The sequence below is a fragment of the Plasmodium malariae genome (assembly GCF_900090045.1).
Source record: "Plasmodium malariae genome assembly, chromosome: 14".
NCBI classification, from domain to species: domain Eukaryota; phylum Apicomplexa; class Aconoidasida; order Haemosporida; family Plasmodiidae; genus Plasmodium; species Plasmodium malariae.
Genome location: NC_041788.1, coordinates 1,660,625 through 1,682,529, shown reverse-complemented (window position 1 = coordinate 1,682,529; position 21,905 = coordinate 1,660,625). Strand labels below are relative to the sequence as shown.

Genomic DNA, 21,905 nt, shown 5'->3' with positions numbered 1-21,905 from the left:
TAATGTAACCCTTTTGCTTTACCTTTGGAGCGAGTAAAAATGAAAAGCTATTGCTTAAAAGGACTAAAAAAATATGCAGTTAATATGAGGCTGTCATAATGTAGTTATTAAAAAGAAGCTACTAAAAAATCGATGTTAGGAAAAAGAAAAAATAGCAGTTACTTATTTTCCTTTGAAAAAACTGTCGTAGGAATAAATTCAACATTTATGCAAACGGAAAAAACATCACATAAATATTAACGTAAAAATTAAAAAAAAAAAAGAAAAAAAGAATAAAAGCAGAACGTAACTTAAAAGACATTTGTTATTAAATTATATAGTTACAGTTATATTTTATATGTTTTCCCTTTTCATACATTATATATATATATATATATATATATATATTTTTTTTTTTTTTTTTTTTTTTTTAATATATAAAATCATAAAACTTTATTTACTATAAATTTTCTTTAATGTCTTATATAATTAGAAGGAATTAAATTAAAGCATTTCTTAAATAGTGTATTCAAAAATGTGAAAAGGTGTACACATGTGCTAATTAAAATAACTGCAAAATAATTCATATATATATATGAAATGCGGACTCATGTAAGTATATACATATAATATTTACGAAAAAATAAAATCAGCTAAAATTGTTTTTTTTTTTTTTCATATCTTCTATTTTTTTTTTTTGCATTTTTCTGATAGGTATATAGCTTGTATTGTTATATCATCAACAATATTTTCTTCTTCATTCAGCCATCTATCCCACGATTCCTTTGCCAAATTTTCAACAGCATCTTGAACCTTTAAAGGAAGAAGAAAGAACGTTCATATGACGATTAAGGGTTCATAGAAAATTCACAAATGTGTGCAGTTTTTAAACTCATACGTGCCAATATATATAAATGCACGTAAATGTACACATGTACAAGCTAACTAAAAAATACTTTAACCCACATGCAATTTATCTCACATTGTCATATCCAAATTGGTAAATCAAGTTAATAGCCTCTTCTGAAGAAATGAACTCCCATACTCCATCACTGCAAATTAGGACCAGAATATCTTCATCTTCATTAATATTTACTTCAATAAAATCTGGCTCAGAAATAATACCTATTTGATGACCTATTGTATCTCCTATTGCTCTACGTACATAAAAAAAAAAATGCAAACGCATGAACAATAAACATAAGTACACATATAATAAGCATATTTAACTCTAATAATAACAGTAGCATAACGAATACACTAAATCGAACTACGTTTTGAGTATAAATGTTTAATGCGCAATAGAAAAAATGAGTTTTATATATTAAACAATAAAATGAAATGTTTTGATAAAATACGTGCACAAGAAATTATATTATCCAAAGAAAGAAGTGGAGAAGGGGCATATAATAATACACTTTATATAGACATAAACATATATATATATATATATATATATCCTCAAAAGACAAAACACATGTTCATATATATAAACACATGAGCTAATGATCAATACCTTGACATGGCCAACCCAGGATAAAATTTGTTTTTCAGGAAAACACGATATGGTATATCTCCCTCTAACTTCATTACGTGTCCCCCCGAATTTATAATTCTTTTTTTTTCATCATGTGAATTAGGTTTATGATCTTTCGTTAGTTCAACAGCTTCCAATTTATTAGTAGATCCGTTTATTCTCTTTCCTAGTACTGCTCTAGAATCTCCTACATAAGCTACATATAATTTTTTTTCTTTAAACAGATGAACTATTATTGTTGCTGTTGTACCACTCATTGTGCTATCAAAAAAGGCCTCCTTTTTTCTTTTTTTTTTCTTTTTTTGTTTGTTTAATGTTTGTTTATTATTATTTGTAGTATTTTCCCTTTTATCTGAATATTTACTACATTCTTTTTTTTTCTTTTTGCTGGAGATCTCACAATCATCATCTTTATCATTATCATTAGCACTATCAGTATCGGTATCATCACATGTGTTTTCACTATCCGTATATGTATCATCACTACAATCACTTTCTTCTACATCTCCATACCCCTTCATGTTTAAATCAAAGTGAGAGCTCACAACTACATTACTACTATTAAGGTTGTTATTGTTTTTTCTCCTGTTGCTGCTACTTCTCTTGTTGTTATTGTTGTTGTTTTCCTTATTTGCAAAGGCTTCTAAATAGGCATTTGTAGTCTTCTCGATATTCTCATGAATATTTAAAAACGCATTCGTAAATACTTCTTTTGGATTTTTTAAAAAATTTTCATTCCTTATAATCATATATGGTAGTTCCTTCTGCACATAATTAGATACATCATGACCATATGGTCCATGTCCGTCAAAAATAGCATATAAAGCTAAATTTTCCATTGTAATAATAATAAAATCATCTTGATTTGGACTTTCAGGTTTTAAACCCTTTCTACATACATATCCTATACCATTTTCATTTAATTTATCAACCGATCCTTTAATTTTTACACATTTTTTTTCAAAATCTTCTTGAAAATGAGATGCTCTTACACCTGCTACGGAAGATCGATTTATTATTTTTTTTTTTTTTATATTTGCTTTTTTTCCTTCATTCTCTTCTTCTTCATCTTCCTCTTTTACTGCTGCTTCTACCTTCGCTTGTGTATCCTTTTCTGATGATTCTTTAAACCTATCTTCGTTTTCCCTTAACTCTTGGATACTTCTTTTTATTTCGTCCGTATCATTTGCTAAGTCACTTCTTGTGCTAATAGACAATCTTCTTCTTGTATTTTTTTTCTCTCTAACTGTTTTTAAAGAAGGAAAAAAAAAAAAAAAAATGTAAATACTAATGAACAGTATATGATGCAAATAAGATATACATGGATCAAAATATATGAATATACACAAGTATTACACTTATGATGTGAGTCATGTAATTTTTACGTAAATATAATGTATTTAATTTTTTCAGAATAACGAAAGAAAATTAAAAAGCTTATTTTTTCTATGATATGATACAAGATTGCGGCCACATATATACACATATGAATAGGCATATAAAAAACGCGTCAAAAGCTTAAAAAATGCAAAGACAAATATACGAAACCAACACTATCACAAGAAAGGAGAAATAAATCATAAGAAGTGGATCTATAAACTTTGTTTTTATTATGCAATTTTTGTTGTACACGTATAATTATGCCATTATTCAGTGCAAAGCATTTCACTAAATCATATGATTTTACTAAATTATTTTATTTTATTTTTTTTGAAAGTTAGGAAAAAAATAATGCACGAAAGAAAATACTGAAATACATTTTGCACATAATTTTTTTGTAAAATCTTTTTAGCTTTTCCAACTTGAAAATTTTTTTGAAAGTTGATTATATTATATATGTTTCAAAAAGAGAACATATATGTATCACAATAATATACATTTTTATATTCTTTCCTTTCTTCATACAATGCATATATTTACTTTCTTGTGTTGCATAGTTCTCAAAAATATGTATTTACACAATTCATTCATTTTTTACATAATAAATAAAGAAAACTCTAAACACTCAGTTGCAAATTGAAATGAAAACTTATCATGTTCGTAAAAAATGTATGTGAATGTTGTATAAATATATACATATATATATGTGGAAAACATTTTATTTTTTTTTTGTGTAACATTTTTAAGTAGATATATATTTATTTTTTTTACAATAAAATATAGCAAAGGTAGTAATATACAGCACTAAACAACTTGCACAGTGTTTTTATACAGACCATAATGAAAAATACAAAAATGTTTCCTTCATTTTAAATGAGAAAAACGCATTGTTGTACGTACCCTCTCAGTGGTTCTGTAGTAGGTACATTTTTCGTAGATATGTATGCCCGCATGTATATATCTATTTATATATGTATTAATGTATGCATGTATATATCTATTTATATATATATTAGTGTATGCATGTATATATCTATTTATGTATATATTAGTGTACGCATGTATTTACGAATTTAAGTATGTATGAGAGTACGCTATTATATAAGTATTTATATATGTATGAATGTATGCATGTGTATATGTATTTAGGCATTTGTATATTTATTCATTTATATAGGTATGTTTTTTCGTGCATGCACCTGTACGTGTGTGCACTTATGTGTGTTCATTTACAGATGCACATTTATGTGTACACGTGTAAGTATGTACCCCCATATACAATATTCTAGCTGTATATATGTTGCTTATAATATGCGATATTAATTACCAGCTTTTTTTTTTAATGAAGAAGTGCATGTACCCATATCTTTATCTCCTCTATTTAGCACGACAATTAAACATCATAACAAAAAGTATAGCATGTATAAAAAAAAAAAAATAATAATTTACTTTTTAAAAAGGAACAAGTGCAAAATAAATTAATTATATATAAAACTATAACTTTAATACAAAAAATCAAAACTTAAGTATATGAACAAATTTAAACTTATAGCGAAAAAAAAAAAAACAATAAAATTTAACCATTTTCACAAAAAAAAATAATATAAAAGAAAAAATAATTGTACATCAGAAAGTATAAAAGAAATGAAATGTAACTAAAAAGAAAAAATAAAAACTTATACTTTGTTTAAAATAATTAATTGTACAACATTATGTTTAAAAGGGGAAAATTCCAAAAAAAAAAAAAAAAAAAGAAAGAAAAAGAAAGAAAAAAAAAAACGAAAGAATGAAATATAAAAATTTTTTTCAGAATATAAAAACGTAAAATTTAAAGAATTAACAAAATACTCATGTATTTATAAATTAAAAGGTATATACATTTATATACGTACATATATATATATGTGTAATAAGTTAGGTCGCTCTCAATATATATTTTACTTTTTTTCTTAAAATAAAGAAAAAAATGTTACATAATATTATAAAAAAAAAAAATTTTTAAAAGTATAATAGGTATACGGTAGCTTTTAGTAGAACTAAAAGTTAACCTTTAATAATATAAATTTGCGAACAAACATATCAACAAAAAAAACATCGCAGTGTAATATTTAACTAGTAACATTATGTTACATCGGTTAATTCCATTTTTTTAATAAATTTATGGATGCTTATAATACATAAACACCAGTATATCAGTATTGGTTTATATATTTTTACTCTTATATGTACAAGTATATATATATATATATTTCTTTATATATGTACTTATGTATATATATGTGTTTTTTCATAAGTATTTATTTATCTGTATATGCGAATTTATGTATGTATATGTATATTTATGTATACATTCGTATATATGTAATTATTTGTGAACTTTTGTATGTATATATACTTACCTATTTCCAAATGAGTTCGTTTTTTATCATTATGTTCACTGATAGATTTATTTATAGATTTTTCATCTGATTTATATTTAGTATTTCTTCTTATCATATTCAGTTGGCTGTAACTTCAAATTTTTAAAAGGAAGTTAAAAAAAAAAAATTCTTTTGCTTCTTTTTTTTTTATAAAAAATTCAAAAAACCATTGATGATTCTTGAAAAAATAAATACCTTCCTTTTATTTCATAACAGAAATAATGCTAATTATTATTTAATTACCCTTATTAGGAAATCTTTGTTAACTTTAAAAATTAAAATATAATTAATAATTATCCTTATGGTTCACCATTACTTGTATACGTATATATATATGTATATATGTACATACTAATTTATTTATTTAATCAACGAAAACATAGATAAATATTAAAGGGAAAAAAGAATGAAAATGCATGCACACTAGTATTCAAGACATTTCGTTGGTACTATTTCCAATAAATCGAATTAGGATGCATAGTGATTTATGTCTATAATGTATATGAGTATTATGTATACTTGCATGTGTATGAACGTATATATATATATATATGTATATATATTTACATTTATTTATTTATACCATATCTTTCGTTGTTTTGTATTGTACAGAGAGAAAAGTATTTATATATGAATGAAGTATACTATTCTTTATTTAATTTTTATAGTGAAAGTAATAAAAGTACATAAAGAAATTGCATTATGTTGAATTCTTAATAACTATCGCTACATATATATATATTTGAACCATGTACACATATATGTATACCTATTATAATGTCTTAGTTAAAAAAAATATAATGCTATTTTTGTAAAATTACTTCATTTCGAGACCATCTATACTTTTTTTTTTTTTTTAATGTATTCTATTATTATAAATAATACACTTAATTTCATAGTACACAGAGTTATGTGATAAGATAAAGCATTTAGTGAATAAAGATACAAAAAAAAAAAAAAAAATTGTGCAGAAAATTACACATATGATAAAGTAATAAAATTAATAGTTAGAAAACCCTATAAATTTAGAATTCCTAAAAAATGTTCAATGATTTTTAACTATTTAATTTTAAAAATATATTTATATCTTTTAGTGCGTTCTCGTTTTTTAATCGCTTTAAGAATGTTTTTCATACGTTTGTACATGTACGTAAATGTATATATATACATATGTATGCATTTACGTTTATATGTCTTGAAGAATTAGACAGTCCGAGTTTTATCTCTTGCACGCTCTTTAATTACCGTGTGTAAAAGCTTATTTAGTATGCGATACACATTATGACGTTTAGAAGTTAAAGCTTTTGGAGTACATTATAATAAATATCTTATAATTCGAAATATTATTTTTTTGTATTTTATTAAAATAAAATATTTTTATATAAGATCATTGATAAGTATTATTAAAAAAAAAAAAAAAACAAAGAAAAAAAAAAATATATAAATATGTATATACTCTTATATGGAAGCAATACATAAAGTTTAAATTATTACAAATCTTTGATTTTTTTAAATCATAAATGTATATATGCGTTTTTATTTTAACTTATGCTTTATTTATTTAATTATCTTTTTTTCTTTTTTGCACCATCTTATTGTCTTTTAATCAATTTTATATTATGAAAAAAAAAAAAAATGCTGTTATAGAGGTAACATGAAAGAGCAATTTACTATAATATGAAGTCTTTTTACATATAAACGTTTTCTTAAAATATATATATATATATATATATATAATATTAAATGAGGTTGTGCACGTGATGTTAAAATGTAAAACAAAAATAAATGTTTACACTTGTTATATATAATTTTTCCTTGGTTTTCATTTGTTATCAAGCTGTTTACACATAAGGCATGATAAATGGTGACAATGAGAAAAAGAAAATATTGATTCACTATATATAGGAGGTAGATTATTAAAGTTCTCTAATTCATAAATTTTTTTTTTTTTTTTAAATGTAGCATACAACAAAAAAAACAAAAATAACAAAAATAACAAAAATAACAAAAATAACAAAAATAACAAAAATAACAAATACAAATATACTAATTTCAATATTAAAAACATTTAGTCAATATATGGCATTTTTTTTGCGAATATAACTATGTTATGCTCACAAAAAGTATGCGGCCAAAATGGTCAATTAAAACGTTTCTGCTATTTATTTATTTTATTTTTTGGGTGGTCTTGAAAATGAAAAGGTATGCCTTTTGGAATACAAAAATATCCTATTTTTCATGTTTTTCACATGTTTGTATGAATTTCCATTTGATCTAAATATATATATTAATATAACGTAGAAACAACTCCAGTTAAATTCAAGAGGGCAAAAAAAAATATAAAATATTTTTTGAAAGTTATTGTACATACATATGTTAATGTGTGATGGTAAAGTGGTTTAAAGTAATGATTGTGCACATTTATTTTTCATTTAATTCAATGCTATTCATTTATTATTTATTATTTATTATTCATTATTTTTAAAGTTAAAGTATTTAAAAGCATTAAACAGTGTAGATGTATGTATATGTTTACATAAGGCTTATAGTTTTATACGCGACCTTAGTTTTATGATCAGAATATAACTTTTTTTTGTTTAACTTCACATCGTACGAAAAGCTCCGAGGTTACACATGCATATATGTATATACATTTACGTAATATTTATACAGGTATATATATAAATATAATATGTAAGTTTAATTTTTTGTGTTCCATTTTTAAAGCTTAAAATTAAGTTTATTGTTATTTCAACATGTAGAAGGAAAATATCTTTTTACTTAAGAACAATATGTAAAAAGAAACATTATTATAAACTATTACATTCCCTTGTTTAATTTTCTATTTGTTCTCTATCTTCTCACTTTTTCACTTTTTAAGTATATTTAATATTTTAACTTTTCAATTTTAAACATTTTAAGTTAATATTTTAATTATCCCATTCTTCATATATGGTTTCTTTGCATTTGCTTTTTTCACACTCTGATTTTTTATCTTTTTTTATTTTTTTAATCGTTTTTATTTTTTTTATCCTTTTTTATTCATTTGCATTCTTTTTTATTTATTTATATCGTTTTTTATTTAATTTTATCCTTTTTTATTTCTTTTTATCCTTAATTTATTTTTATTTTTTGTAAGATGAAAATGCAAAAAGGAATCTTCAGAAGATATGTGAAGTATGCCTTAAAGAAGATATACAACTTCATTAAAAATTATATAAAAGATATAATTGATGAGATAAATGTAAAATCATTTAAGAAATACAAGTATAATTTTTTTTTCGAATTTATTGGTTCATTTATTTTTGTTTTTTTTATTTCCATTTATATGTTAAACTCAAATAAAAATGAAGAATACGTTATTAAACACACAAAACAAGTTAATCCATATCAAAGGAACGATATATTCATACCAGGAGATAATCTCTTTGACAGTGAAATTAATAACGTGAAATACCCGAAATATGTAAATGATATGAATGATCAACTAAATGCAGGAAGTATATTATTGGAACGTGATAAGAAGAATAGTAGTAGTGTTATTACTAACACACAAAATAAATATAAGAAACTGCAACGGTTAGAGGATAATAAAGTATTAGAAAATAGTTCAATAATAAATAACTTAAAAAGAACAGGAAATATTGGGAAAAGCGAAGATGAGATGAAGACAGACGATACACAAAAGAATAAAACAATTGTTGTTGGTGAGAATAAATATTTTGCAATTAATAATACACAAGCAGATGATCAAAGTGAAAATAATAATGAATATACAAATAAAGATGATAATAGCAGTTATGTGGGAAAATTAGAACAAGGAAAAGAGATACATAAAAACGAAAATGACATAAAGGGCAGCAGTCAGAATTGGCACGAAAGCGAAGCCAATGAGGATAAAAATACAATTATACCTTCTTTACCAGATGAAAAAAAAAAAATTGACGAAGAAGAAATTATTAAGAATTCTAAAGTATATGACAAAAATGTACTTACACTAAATGTGGATACTGTAATTTTTAAAGACAAGGTAAACGAATTTACCAAAATAAAAGTAAACGATATTAATAATATAGATATAGGTAATATTGATCAGTATGAAGTATTAAAAAGTTTTGAAAGTAGAAACAGTAGTAACCATGCAATTTATTCCTTCTTTGGTTGTTTAATATATGTATTATTTATACTCCTTGGAGCTCATATAAACCCAGCATACACTTATGCTCTGTGGCTCGTCGATCCAAAAAAATATGGATTTGCGCTTACAACTTTTTATGTTACTTTTCAATATTTTGGTGGTATATTAGCTAGTATTTTATGTGCACATGTACATGGAAGTATATTAATTTATTCCTTATTGCCAAAAAAGGAAATTATGAAAACCTTTTTGTGTGAATTTATATCGACCTTTTTAATAACATTATTGTTATTAAGTTTATATAATTACAAGAAGAAGTTTACGAGTGAAAATAAAAATGAAGAATCCATCGTTTTTAACAGAGATAAAATAAAAAATCTTGCATCTTTTTATTCTTCTAGTTTGTGCGAAGATATGTATGGATGTGATATGTTTAATAACACACATAACAGCAAAAAAAAAATTCCTATACATATTGATAATAAATATATAAAATACATTATGAATCATATTTTTTATTTATTATTTATTTTCTTTTCCTTATTATTTTTTGTTTTTGTAACAAATACAACATTAAATCCTATGTTTTCTACTTCCACATTATACACCTATTTATATTTTAAATTTTTTAAAGGGGATAATACATTCAATATATATTCGGTAATTTTATCCTTTTTAAGTATTACAAAAATATTGCAGTTGATCAAATTATATATACAGTCATTACCTTTATGGATAGGACCATATGTCGGGTCAGCTCTTGCAACCTCTTTTATGAGATTATTCAAGGAGAGCGATGAAGAAATTATTGATGTAATTGATACTAATGTATATAACAGTAATAATAAAAAGAATGAGAAGATACCCTTGATAAATAAATACAAGATTAAGAAAAACGCCTATCTAGAGGAATATAACAATCATATGCATTATAACTCGAATAATTATCTACTTCCGAGTGTCTTTTAATTTTTAATTTTGCTCCTTATGGAGAAGCTGGGATTTTGTATTTATCGATTTATTTTGTTTACCCTATTTATTCCGCATATTTTATTTACTCGGATTATTATGTTTATTCGACTTATGCTTTTTTTTTTTTTTCCCCCTTTTTTTTTTTTATATTATCATCAATGTATAAGTGCGTGTGCACATCGCATATGTATGTACATACACATATAAAACACACAAAAAATTCTGTTACTTTTTTTTGTTTCCCATTTGTGCAATAAAATTAAAATTTTGTTGAATATGCAAAAATATTATTTAACAAATCTACTATTTATAATTAACTAATTTTATTTGTGTAAAAATTTTATTAAAATTACTGTGACATTGTCCTAAAAATAAGAAAAATTTAAATGAAATATAAAAAAGGGAGATATCAAAAGTAAGGAAAAAAGGAAATAATCACTTATATCAGTAATATTCATATACACAGTATAAGACCACAAATGTTAAAACACAGTAGTAATAACAATATATTATGGCGCATTTTTCGTGAATTTTTACTTTATAAATATAAAACAGGAATACAAATAAAAATGTAAAGTAATATTTTGAGTACGAATGTGCGTGGGTATATAATGCATGCATAAATTTACATATAAATACATATCACTGCATGTGTGTACTAGTGCACAAAACAAACAACTAAGTAAAAATTTTGTTAACTGTACCTGTGATTTTTTATCAATAATAGCATGTTCAACCATAATTCTGCAAATGTTTTTTGCATCAAATATTCCTTTCTTCTTTTCAACATTTACCATTCTTTCTTCCTGTGGACGTAAAAATATTGCAAGCACATAAAAGAGGGAAGGAAAAAAAAATCATTACTTCACACGCCATATATATATATAAAAACATATATGTATATTTTTTTTTTTTCTGGCATCACTTCTTAACTTTTTTCTCCTTTTTTCACCTTCTTTGACAAGGATATAATTTCGTTAGTTATGTGATTAACATCCACAAAACTAAAAAATCCATCAGTACCTAAAATTATGAAATTATCGTCTGAGTTTATTTTAAATTTTTTAAAGGTTCCCGTACACAACAAGCCATATTTCTTTAATCTATAATTAAAACGTAAATTTCGAAAAAAAATAATAATAATAAAATAAAAAGAAACGAACAAATGAAATGCAAAATAAAATAAAAATATATGTATGTATATAAACCTTTGTATTTACATGTATGTGCACAATTTAGCTTACGAAAAATCACCAAAAGATCTTGTTACATCAATTATATCATTTATTCTTCCATTTTCAATAATTCCACCATGTTTAATGATTCTTTCCTTTTCTGATAGCACCCAAGGCTTGTGAATATCAACTAGATCTATAGCTGTATAACCAAATTTCAAAAAAAAAAAAAAAAAAAAAAATCACCAAAAATGTAGCTGCATATAAGACAGTGTTGTCATGTAACACTATATGATCCCTCGCTTTAACACAATTTTCAAATATTTTATTTATTTATTTTTTTTACTTCTTCTACGTTAAATATTTGTATATATAACATACCTTGATTAGCGTTATTTAAGTATCTACATAAATATGCAGATGAATCTCCTATGTTTATTATATAAGCGTAATCGTCCTTTATTAAAATAATTACACATGTTGCACCATCTAAAAGAATTAACACAGAAAAATTCAATTCGTTTCTAATTATATATAGAATTATACACCCAAATACAATTCTAATTAATTCAACTCTATTGACCTAATTAATTCTTAAATATCTTCTATTCGTATATTACATAAACTCAATTCTTGCATAATTTTTGCAATTGTTTTCAGATTAATGTAACAATCTAACCTCTGCAACCGGGAAATTCCAAAGATAAATTTTCATCCACTTTTTTGCACGCGCTGTTAACGCCCTAACAATTTTTCAACAAGACATAGAATGCTATGTACTTATGCATTAACCTTTGCATATACATATACATATATATATATATATATATAAACATAGATACATTCTTATATAAAAAGGGCATTTTTTATTACATAAACAATAAACAAATTTATTAAAGTGCCTACAATTCTTATAAAATGGTCTGGTATAGGAAGTGTCTCATCATACGTCTTCTGAATTACCATGAAACTATTTGACAATTCCTGTGCCAAATTTTTTTTTAAATACGTAGCAGTATTTTTTCCGTTATGCCCATCAATGAGGCAAAAGCAGCTAGTGATAAAAAAAAAACAAAAAATTGGATAGGAAAATGGTGAAATGGTTAAAAAGAGAAATGAAAGAATAGTGGTATGCCAAAACTTTGAAATGGTAATTAAAAAACATTTTCCGATATACAACGTTGATACAATAAAATATATGGGCAAAAAAATAAATATATATATATATATATTACGAAAAATTAAAATTAGGATGTAGGCTTTTGTTCAAACTCTTCAAACTTTCACATATGAAAAACTCATCTTCGTATACTTTTTTTACTCCTTTTTCACCATATCCATCACTGACAATGGTGTAATTTTCTGACAAAATGAAATAAATAGATGAAAACGTCAAAAGATGTGAATATAATACAATTGAGCTGTATATGCTTTTATAAGAAGAAGCGATCCATCATTAAGGTTTTAATCATTTGTAAAAATAGGACATTCCACGGGTTTATATAACAGTTGCAACAATAATATTTCTTTTCAGAAATACCAATTATTAGCATATACATATATATGTTGTATATTAAAAAAATATGAAGAGAACAGCTCCTATTATATATAAATTTTGTGTAGTAAAGAAGCTATTTTTCATTACTCATAGATATTACATGTGTTCCATCAACTACCGGCATTTTGAATGTTAAAAAAAAAAAAAAAAATACAATTTTTACTATTTTGGGAATACTAAACCTCTCATGTATAAATTTTAAAAGAAAAACGAAAAAAAAAAAAAAAAAAAAAGAAAAAAGAAAATCAAAAAAGAAAGCTTAAATAAAACAGAAGGCAGAAAATCCAAAATAGTTATTTTTTCTGTCGTAACCAAGAAAAACGCCACGAGCATATTATATATATATATATATATATGCATACGTATATGTATTTATGCAGATAATTAAGAATGCTTATGTATGCATAGTTATACCTTCACTTATTTTCACATTATGCGATTTCCTGTAAATTTTTCTTAATTTATTAAATGCAAGATTTTTTTCCAAAAAAAAAAGTAAACTTGATACGTAGGATAAGTTTATCTTATGTTCACTGAAACATGCATAATATATGCTGTAGGAGTATATTTTTTCGTTCTTTTTAAAACATATGAATTGTAATATATATATTTTTGTATAATGAATTTCCGTCAACGCTTTTGTTTAAAACAAAATTGAAGGGAATAGTATTCATATGTATTCAAACGTCATAAAATATACGTAATTGAATTATTGCATATATATATATATATATATATATATATATATATATATAAGCATATACACCAATAAATGCATAAGCATTTTCATTTTTTTTTATAAAGCTTATACTAGTGTCATAAGTAATGTAAAATAAACATTTCTTTTTACTATTATGATGATATCTTAAAATTAATAGTAGTATTTAAAAATATAAAAGTTGCAAAAAAGCACTAATGTGTTAAATAAATATAGGACAACATATAAGCCGCTTCCATATATAGTAAAGACATATGAATATAATCATTTTTCATTTATCGCATACTACATAAAGTACATGTGTACAATTTTAAAAAAATAATTAACCATAAGGATGACGCAAGTGTACATATAAATTATCATTTCATTAAAGCCGTTGCGTATATGTACATATGTATACATACATACTGTTGCATTACTGATGACTATTAACGCTGCCATGTTTTAAGAAAAAAGTATAAGCACTGTTGTACCAATTCAGTATTTTGAACTGTAAATAACGTGCCTTACTATATATTCGAAAACTTTTTTTTGTCCTCTATGCTTTAAATTTAGTGTTGTAAAAATTAAAAGAAAGTATACATCCATATATATATTTGACACATAATATGTATCATACTTATATTTTTCTAAACGTTAAATATTATTGCAAATTTTCACTTGTTAGTGTGCAGCATTTTATCGTATACTGCTTAAAAAGGTTAATCCATATCTTTTTACTTTCTATTACACATTAAATGGGTATTATTACCATTATCATGTGCATTATAAATAGAAACTCCCTTTACATAAACAGTGTACATATATATCTACCATAATTGAATTATAACGTTTTTCTTTAAAATATATATTGGAATTACACTTAATAGGACATAATACATTTTATATAGCAAATGAATAAAAATACAAAAATATCTTCATACATTTCGCCTTAACAATGTAGACATGTGATGAGTTGCATAAATCAAAAAAAAAAAAAAAAAATTCCTTTTTATTATTCTTCTATTTCTTATTCTTTTACTTCATAACGAAGTATTCTTTTTCCCTTATTTTATTTTTTATTTTTTTTTTTTTAACTTGAATTTGTTGTATGCATATATATATATATATATATATATATTTTTATATTAAATTAAAACAATTCAAAACGAGCAAAATAAATAGAACATTTTGAATTGTATTAAATTAAAAAAAAAAAATAAATAATTAAAATAGGATGTCATATGGTAATAAAAAAAAAAAAAAAGAAATATTGTAAATAACAATATACACCTTATAATTACACAATAGAGTGTGATTGCAATTTGCGTATATACATGTTTTTAACTTATTACAATTATGTCAATAAACGAAATTTGTTATTATATATTCATAAAAAGTGATATAACATAATAAAAAAATAAAATAACGTATTATGGTATTGAAAAACATACAATTTTCATATTGTATGTAAAAAGCTTACAGTCACATTTTAAATAAGTGTGTTTTATACATATTAGTTTTGTGAATGTATACATTTAAGTACCATTATATATATTCCCATATCTGCTACTAATAATTTTATGTATGTTTATGTGAAATCATTTAATGTTAAGTGTACACTTTTGCACAATTTAATTTATATGACCCGCATTTCTATTTAAATCATTTATTGTATTTCATAAGGCGTTTATAGTATAATATTAATTATATAGCATTCATCATATAACACTTATCATATAATATTTACCATACAACGTTTATGATATAACGTTTATTATATCATGCATATAATATTTATCATACGATGTTTATGATATAACGTTTATCGTACGACGGTTATCGTATAACGCTTATAACGTTTTTTTTTTTTTTTATTACATTTTTTTTTCTTTTCATTTAACCCATTCAATTAAAATCTTGTATTATAATTGAGTAATTTTGGTATTATAACGCTATTATATATACATAAATTATATTTTTTTTTTTTTTTTTTTGTTACATGTAACATTATCCATTAAGGAAAACGGCTCCACGTATCGTATTTTTTTATTTTATACTAATAACGATTTCGAAATTTAATAATATATATATTATGTATACATATGTATACGAATATAAGTATGACAAATACATGTGATGCGCATTTAAAAATAAATATAAAGATACATTTGAGGTTTCCCCTTAATTGATTACATTTTTATTTTTTTTGCTTAATTTTTTTTTTTTTTTCATTCGTTATCATTCGTTAAATTGCATATATGTATATTTTTTCTATTACTAATTTGCTATTTATATCTTACAATTATTGTTAAATACGTAAGTATATTTATATACATAATCACGTTTTTATTGCATAATTGAAAAAAAAAACTTTTTACCATATCACGAGTAGTACACTATATATACATATGAGTACAAATACATGATTACATGTTTACTCAAAAATATTTGCTAAAAGTGTATATACTTTTTGCATTTATTTTATATAGCATTATTTATAAAATAATTATATATTTTTATTTATATATTATTTATTTATAACGCTAATTTACGAAACTTTCATTTAATCCATATGTATGCAAAAATGTAAGATATAGTTGTAAAATTTTCACTAAATATATTTTTATTGTTTTTGCTTGTGTTTTGCTTGGAATAGTTTTCTTCATTTTTTATTATTTTTGGAGCTCAGTTTTATGTAATTAGCGTTATATAAAATTTATGTAATGTATATAATGTATATACAATATATTTACATATATATTATATATATATATATATATATATTTATTTAAGTGTTTATAATATATACACGTATTTACATATATTCATGTATGTAATTATAACTTTTACAAAATTAGGCCTTAATATGAGAAGGTATATATTATCATTGAAGTTTATGAATTTTATTTCATAAAATAAATATAACTTTCTAAATTTTTTTTTGAGCAAAGTTATTAAAAAAAAAATTTATAAATGTTGATATCTTCATTATTGTTTTCATAGTATACTCTTTTTTCTCCATATGCCAATACAAATAAATTCAATATAGATGCTGTTTTTACGTTTATATTGTACACAATATTTATTCCTATATATACCGTAATAAAAGCAGAAATAATAGGTAGGCCTTTCTTCCACACGTAAAATATAATATTTCCTTAGGATATATAATAAAAAGAAAGTTAATATATACCCACAAGGAAATTTTCTAAAAAAAAAAAATATATAAATATAGAAAAAATAACAACACTACAGAATATGAGAAAGTGTGAAACCACTTGTAAGAATAATAGTTGTAATAATATTTTTTTAAATAAGAAAGAAAAAACATTTTGAATTTGGAAAAAAAAATTTATGATTAATTATAGAGCAAATCAATAAAATAATTTTTTTCAGAAAAATAAGTTAGAAAAAAGAAAAAGGTAAAGTGTACTTTTTTAATAAATGCAAATATAAAATAAAAAGAACAAAAATAAAATATTCTTGAAAAAACATTGAAGAAAAGATAGTTGCCACCACCAACGTCGTGTATTTTTTTTTTTTTTTTTTTTCAATAAGATTTATGGTTTTTAGAAAGTATCCTAGGTAATATCATATTAAAAAAAGAAAAAAGAGATATAAAAAAAAAGGAAGAAATAGGAAAATATAAAAAGGAGAAATTAAAAAGAAAAGACGCAAGAACAGAAAACATATTATTATCAGTTCTATCGATACATATATATATATTTATTTATTTATTCATTTATTTATATGCGCATAAGTTGTTCAACTATGAATTGCAATAACAATAATATAGTAAGTACGAATTTTAACAAAAATGAAGATGAAAGAAGCAGTTATTTAAGGGGTAATTATATGCCTAATATGAACGAATCTTCATCTTATAATAACAAAGGAAGTAATTCTGTTGGAGAAGGTACAGATGTACAGGTACTTAACCAAATAAGAAATAAAAGAGAGGGTAATAATAATAATAATAATATGATGACCGTTAGTGGAGGTGGAGGGAACAGGAAATATTATGAAGGAAATATTAATAAAGATGGATTTGTTATTAATGATAATTCGTTAAGAAACTCAGAAGGTGCAAGAAATTACGTGAATTATGCAGATAAGAGTGGAAACAGCAATAACAATGGCAGTAGTTATATTGGTGGTGTGAACCAAGAAAATTATAAAAAGAAATTTGGGAATAATAACTATCAGGAAAATCAGAATAGCCAGAGTAATCAGAAGAATCTCAACACTATGCAGCAACAACAGAAGAAAGGAGGGAGCAACAATTTTATGGGAAGCAATGTGAATAAAAATAACATTGAGAACGAGTTAATTTCGAATAATATGCGAAGTAACAACAACAATAATAACAATAGCACTAGCGTAAACAATAATGGAAACAATAGTAACAATGAGAGTAGTAATTATAACTCAGAGAAACCAAGATATAAACCTCCCATGCTTAGAAACCAACCAAATTTTAACAGGAATAATTTTAATAGGATGAATTATAACCGAATTGGAGGAGGAAATTATGGATATAATAGAAATTTCAATATCCCGAAGACTGCATGGGCAAATAGAGATAACAGAAGATATTATCCGGAAAAAGAAGAAGAGATATATTCTAACGTAAATAGTGAAAAAGGAGTAAACTTTGATTTATATAATAGTATACCTGTAGAAATAAAAGGTTATAATAGCGAGAATATTATGCCGATAGAAAGTTTTGATGACACAGGTCTAAATTTACATGATTTGTTATTAGCTAATATAAAGAAGGTTAAATATGATAAAACTACACCAATTCAAAAATATAGTTTAAGTATAATTATGAACAGAAATGATTTAATTGGAGTGGCTCAAACAGGTAGTGGAAAAACTGCGGGATATTTATTACCAATTATTAATCATATGTTACTAAATGAACCTCCGAAACATAGTTTTTATGAAGAAAATAATAAAAATTCAAACTATTATTATAATAGAGTTTGTTTACCCATATGTTTAATTTTGGCACCTACAAGAGAATTGGCAGTACAAATTTTTTACGATGCCAAAAAATTTTGCTTTGAAACAGGAATTAGACCAGTAGTTTTATACGGAGGAAGTAATATAAAAACGCAATTAAATAATTTAGATAAAGGTGCAGATATAATAGTTGCTACTCCCGGAAGACTTAATGATATTTTGGAAAAAAGAAAAATACGATTATTCCTTACCTCCTTTTTAGTATTGGATGAAGCAGATAGGATGCTAGATATGGGTTTTTCACCACAAATTAGAAGCATAGTAAATGACTATGATATGCCAGGAAATGATAATGATGCATATATAAGTGAAAATAAAGTAGAATATAAGAAATATTGTAATGATGTTGTAAAAAGACAGACCATAATGTTTAGTGCAACTTTCAGAAAAGAAATTCAAGTACTTGCAAAAGAATATTTATGGAATTACACCTTTTTATTAGTAGGAAAAGTTGGTAGTACAAACGAGTATATTAAGCAAAATTTAGTATACATAGAAGAAGAAAATAAATGCAGTTATTTATTAAAATTGTTATCAGAAAATAATAATGGATTAATTATTATATTTGTTGAAACAAAGAGAAAAGCCGATATTATCGAGAGATTTTTGAACAATCAAAAATTAAATTCTGTATGTATACATGGAGACAAAAGTCAAGATGAGAGAGAGAGAGCTTTGAAATTATTCAAGAGAGGAGTTAAAAATTTGTTAGTAGCAACAGATGTAGCAGCAAGAGGATTAGATATATCTAATATTAAACATGTAATTAACTTTGATTTACCTAGTAATATAGATGATTATATCCATCGTATTGGAAGAACAGGAAGAGCTGGAAATATTGGTATTGCCACCTCGTTTGTAAATGATGACAATAAGAATATTTTTAAAGATTTGTTAGCAACTTTAGAAGAGTGTAATCAGTTTATACCTCGTTGGTTTCTAAACTTAGTTATGAGGTATACTGCGAGTGCCAAGGCGAATCGAAATTACAGATATAAGTCTATGAAGAATAAAGGAAATTATTCAAGGTATAATAATAGTAATTATAATAATAGTCCTAATCATGGTGGTATGATAAACCCGATGGATCAGAGGAATATGAATAATAGTGGAAATAATAATAATTATACTAGTAACCCATTTAACAATAACAAAGGTTATAATCAGCATCCCTCATTTAATAATAACCATCCATACAATAATAACAATTACATGGGTGGGAATGGTGGTTTTCCAAGTAACCCATTTAACAATAATATGTATGGAAATAGCAATTATAATAACCCCTTCAACAATAATTCTGCTAATGTTAATCCTTTTAATCAGAATAAATTCAACAATAATTATAACAGTAGCATCTCTGGAGACCAAGATTTTAAAAGAGGCGTTTTTCAAAACACAGATGACAACGCCGACAATTGGTAAAGAAGTACAGTTCTTTGTGTGTTTTGTATATTATATATTTTTGCTACCTTTTTGCAAGATCTGCAACCATTTATCCAAGTATCAATTTATGTATGGATTTATTTTTCTATCTATTTATGTATATACCTTTTTTTCTATTTATATATATATGTGCCAATTTTTTTATCTATTTATATATCTATCCATTTATATATATGTGTATCAGTTTATCAATCAATCTATTTATTTTCTTATTTTTTTTTACTTCAAAAAATGCCTAAAGTTGCATTTTACTATCGTGATAATTTAATCATTATATCCCTTTTACAAAAAAAAAAAAAAAAAAAAGAAAAAAAAAAATTTTAACTAAATTCAGAAGCGAAAACTATTCTGACCAAAAAGACACGCGAAGACGAGCAAAACAGACAAACAAGCAGATCTAACAAGAACAGAGTTTTTCACGTCATGTACATCATTAAAAAAACTTGCATATGGAGTTACCCTTTTTGTTTATATATGTTAAACCTATGTGTGCTTAATTTTTATTAATACATACCATAAAACATTTTATTTTTTATTTTGAGTACATACATTTATTAACATTTTATGAGTAATATTGCATAAACGGATATATATATATATATATATATATATATATATATATATATATATATATATATATATATGTACAGACACATATATATATATATATATGTTCGTACTAGTGTTAAAAATTATAATTGTTTTTAAGTTTGATATTTTAATTTTAAAATATTACTTCATAAAACAATTTGTAAAAAAATATATATTATATCAACCTTTTTTTTTCATTTTTTCATTTTTTCATATTAATGCATATGATATATCAATAAATACTATTATCATTTTTACAACTTGCATATTTATACATACGTACATATACAGATATATATACACATACTAATGTATATAAACGTACGAATATATATAAACATGCGAATATATATGGACATACACAAATATATATAAATATTAAAATATATACAATTATATATATATATATATATATATATATTCAACTCTAAATATAACTATACATATAGATATGTATAAAATTAAATGTGTATAAAAAAAACAGCATAATTAAATTAAAATACAAATTACATGAGTAACAAAAAGAAAATGATCCAAATAGTTAAGTCTATAAATTTGAATGTGTACAAATATATATATATATATAATGTATACATATTTTTTTTAAATCTATACATTAAATTTCTAATTTAAAAATATCAAACTTTATGTAGATTTAAACAATCATTCCATACACAACTTTATTTTATTATTAACACAATTCAAAAGTGTGTAACATAAGTTTTTTTTATATACAAGAGGGGTAAGTTTCATACTTTCCTGTTATATATAACTGTTATAGTTTTTATCATTAATATTTTTCTGTTAATTTAGTACTATTATTTTGTTGATGGGTGGGGATTATTAAAGAATATTAAAATACATTTTTATATTTTTACCTTTTTAAATATTATGCAAGGAATGGAAGAATAAATCAATAAGATTTGGTTACAGAGTATACATATATATATATTACCATAATGTTACAGAAAAAGAAAAAAA

The 21,905-nt window shown here is 23.6% G+C and overlaps 4 protein-coding genes across 4 annotated transcripts; 2 read left to right on the top strand and 2 right to left on the bottom strand.

Annotated features, from left to right (window-relative positions):
- Positions 1-663: 663 nt before the first annotated feature.
- PPM5 (protein phosphatase PPM5, putative) lies at positions 664-4,260 on the bottom strand (the record flags this gene model as incomplete). The annotated part of the gene is made up of 4 exons (XM_029008026.1): positions 664-792; positions 962-1,136; positions 1,496-2,762; positions 4,224-4,260. The coding sequence occupies 4 exons, from the start codon at positions 4,258-4,260 to the stop codon at positions 664-666; spliced, it is 1,608 nt and encodes a 535-aa protein (XP_028864356.1).
- A 4,195-nt stretch (positions 4,261-8,455) lies between these two features.
- AQP2 (aquaporin, putative) lies at positions 8,456-10,423 on the top strand (the record flags this gene model as incomplete). The annotated part of the gene is made up of 1 exon (XM_029008025.1): positions 8,456-10,423. One exon carries the CDS (start codon positions 8,456-8,458, stop codon positions 10,421-10,423), a length of 1,968 nt encoding a protein of 655 aa, XP_028864355.1.
- A 326-nt stretch (positions 10,424-10,749) lies between these two features.
- PmUG01_14045800 (protein phosphatase PPM7, putative) lies at positions 10,750-13,283 on the bottom strand (the record flags this gene model as incomplete). The annotated part of the gene is made up of 9 exons (XM_029008024.1): positions 10,750-10,791; positions 11,131-11,232; positions 11,379-11,529; positions 11,671-11,803; positions 11,983-12,090; positions 12,281-12,344; positions 12,508-12,655; positions 12,837-12,963; positions 13,247-13,283. The coding sequence occupies 9 exons, from the start codon at positions 13,281-13,283 to the stop codon at positions 10,750-10,752; spliced, it is 912 nt and encodes a 303-aa protein (XP_028864354.1).
- A 4,347-nt stretch (positions 13,284-17,630) lies between these two features.
- Positions 17,631-20,312, top strand: DBP1 (ATP-dependent RNA helicase DBP1, putative; the record flags this gene model as incomplete). The annotated part of the gene is made up of 1 exon (XM_029008023.1): positions 17,631-20,312. The coding sequence occupies one exon, from the start codon at positions 17,631-17,633 to the stop codon at positions 20,310-20,312; it is 2,682 nt and encodes an 893-aa protein (XP_028864353.1).
- Between the last annotated feature and the right edge of the window lie 1,593 nt (positions 20,313-21,905).